The sequence below is a fragment of the Gadus morhua genome, chromosome 21, assembly GCF_902167405.1.
Source record: "Gadus morhua chromosome 21, gadMor3.0, whole genome shotgun sequence".
Classification (NCBI taxonomy): Eukaryota; Metazoa; Chordata; class Actinopteri; order Gadiformes; family Gadidae; genus Gadus; species Gadus morhua.
In genome coordinates, this window is record NC_044068.1 from 6,016,935 (window position 1) to 6,019,434 (window position 2,500).

The 2,500-nt window shown below is 45.3% G+C and overlaps 1 protein-coding gene across 1 annotated transcript in view; it reads right to left on the reverse strand.

Annotated features, from left to right (window-relative positions):
- plcb1l (phospholipase C beta 1-like) overlaps window positions 1-2,500 on the reverse strand; it is a 96,710-nt gene that overhangs the window by 13,420 nt on the left and 80,790 nt on the right. The window contains exons 23-25 of the mRNA XM_030346140.1: window positions 2,323-2,412; window positions 2,111-2,168; window positions 1,356-1,442 (exon numbers count right to left, since the gene is read on the reverse strand). Coding sequence (XP_030202000.1) covers window positions 1,356-1,442; window positions 2,111-2,168; window positions 2,323-2,412 — 235 coding nt within the window. The remainder of the gene's footprint in view (window positions 1-1,355; window positions 1,443-2,110; window positions 2,169-2,322; window positions 2,413-2,500) is intronic.

Consider the following 2,500-nt stretch of genomic DNA (forward strand, 5'->3'; position numbering starts at 1 on the left):
CAAAAATGTCATCTTAACATGCAACAAAATAACAGGGCGTAAATTGATATCGAACTGATTAAACAAATAACAACGGCCTTTCTTTATGTAATAGATATATTCTTCAATATATATTATTCAAAATAATTTGACTGTGTAACAACAACAGCCCTCCCAATTGATGGAGTCAAATTCAAATGACTTCCAATTTGCATAATTATAATTGGACTCCACCAACCAGTAAGGAAGAGGCTGCATGGATGATTGCTGGCTTAAGCAGCCTCACCTGGCCTAAGTCCGACTGATTGTACCCTGGGGCTGGCTGAGGCTGCACACCTGTGGTGCGTATAGCAATCAAGGCACCTGGGACAAACCAGCCATCACCGCACACACTCGAGAGAGAGAGAGAGAGAGAGAGAGAGAGAGAGAGAGAGAGAGAGAGAGAGAGAGAGAGAGAGAGAGAGAGAGAGAGAGAGAGAGAGAGAGAGAGAGAGAGAGAGAGAGAGGAGAGAGAGAGAGAGAGAGAGAGAGAGAGAGAGAGGAGAGAGAGAGAGAGAGAGAGAGAGAGAGAGAGGAGAGAGAGAGAGAGAGAGAGAGAGAGAGGAGAGAGAGAGAGAGAGAGCTGACATGTTTGCATCGAACACCGGGACATCGTTTGTCTAACCCTGCACTAAAACCGATTTTCGTCATCTAATACCGGTGTAATGGTGACGGAAGAGCCCAGTAAAGCAAACCAGTTGTCGTGTGGCAGGGTCTACTGCTACAGTCGGCCATAAAGGGAGACTTTCCCACTGGCCCGACACATGCATATCAATGCTACTCCATAAGCAATCAAGTACGAGTCTGCCCCAAGGGAATCCTCAAGGAAAGTGTATACATTACATGAGTCCCTAGCAAAGGGTTGTTGGCCTCCACGGGGAGAATCCAACGTTAACGCCCGACAGGAGAAGTCGAGCAGAGGCACAGAGATAAGACGCAGGACACAGTGTTGTCGCTCTCTTTCTGCATTACTCACTCAGCCTGTTGACTTTCTTTTCAATGACTCTAGGGGACATTCACAGTGAGGGTGACTAATGTCTGATGACGTACGTCCAATAACCAAAGACGTTCATGAACCGACAAACAGCCCACTGAAGTGCCTCACAGTGCCTCATGTCGACGCCACTGAAATGAAAAATCGACTGATCTTTTTTAGTAGTTTTGTGTTTCTTAAATTCTATTGCTTAAGGTTAGAGAAGTGCAACCTGCACTTTGTACGTTTTCCCTTCAGCAACCTCTTGCGATTTGAGATGCAAACATGGCTTTTGAGTCGTGGCTCCCAGGTAGGATCAGGTAGGATCAGGTAGGATAAGATGGGAGCGAAGGCTTGGTTTTACCTTTGGCTTTTCATCCATGATCTGCTGGCGGACGTCCTTGTGTTTCTCCAGCAACCTCTCCTGCCTCTTCCCCTGGGCATCCTCCAGCTGTGCACACACAAATACACATGTTACAGCACGCACGCACGCACGCACGCACTCACTCACTCACGTAAACATTCACACACACACTCACACATACACACACACACACAAACGTAAACATTCACACACACACACACACACATACGTAAACATTCACACACACACACACACACACACACACACACACACACACACACACACACACACACACACACACACACATACACAGACTTAAACATTCACACACACATACGTAAACATTCACACAGACACACACACACACGTAAACATTCACAGACAGAAGCAAACATACACATATTCAACGTCAGAACACAAACACACCAACGCTCAAACATGCAAACCTATACAAACAAGGCCACAAACACTATACTATACAAACAAAACAAAAAGGCCCTGCACATGGTCGACAATAACGAGTCACTTTTCCTCCAAGTTATAAATAAGACGCACATCTAAATTCGTATTAAACATGAGCAACATCGGGTCACTCATACACTGTCACACAGTGGCCATTCATCCATGAGCAAGAGCACAACAACGCTCATTGAGTCAGACACCACCAAGTCATGAGTTAAAACACTCCCTTCCTCTCTCTCGCTCTCTCTTCCTGTCTCGCTCTCTCTTTCTGCCTGTCTTTCTGTCTCTCTCACCCGCTTGATGTACTGCACAACTTCATTGACAAACGATCTGTTGATCTCCATCTTCACCCTGTGGAAAAAGAAAAACACTGGTTCATACACACCCACTCACAGTCATGCCAATATTAATGGCATATCTTTAGCAAACCTAGTGGTCATAAACACAAACAACAACGGCAAGAATATATTCTAGCATGTTCTCATATTGGCGGGAGGACTCTTACTCTTCAGTAGCATTTCTGTCCTTGGACTTGGCCTCGTTGATCTTCTCCTGCCTTTTCTTGTCCATTTTCTTTTTCAGATCCTTCTCCTCCCTTTGAAAAAGGAAATGTAAGGAAACAAACAAGGGAAGGGCGATGCAACCAGACTTCAGAGCTTCTTGGTTTTCTTCATTTGTTGGGA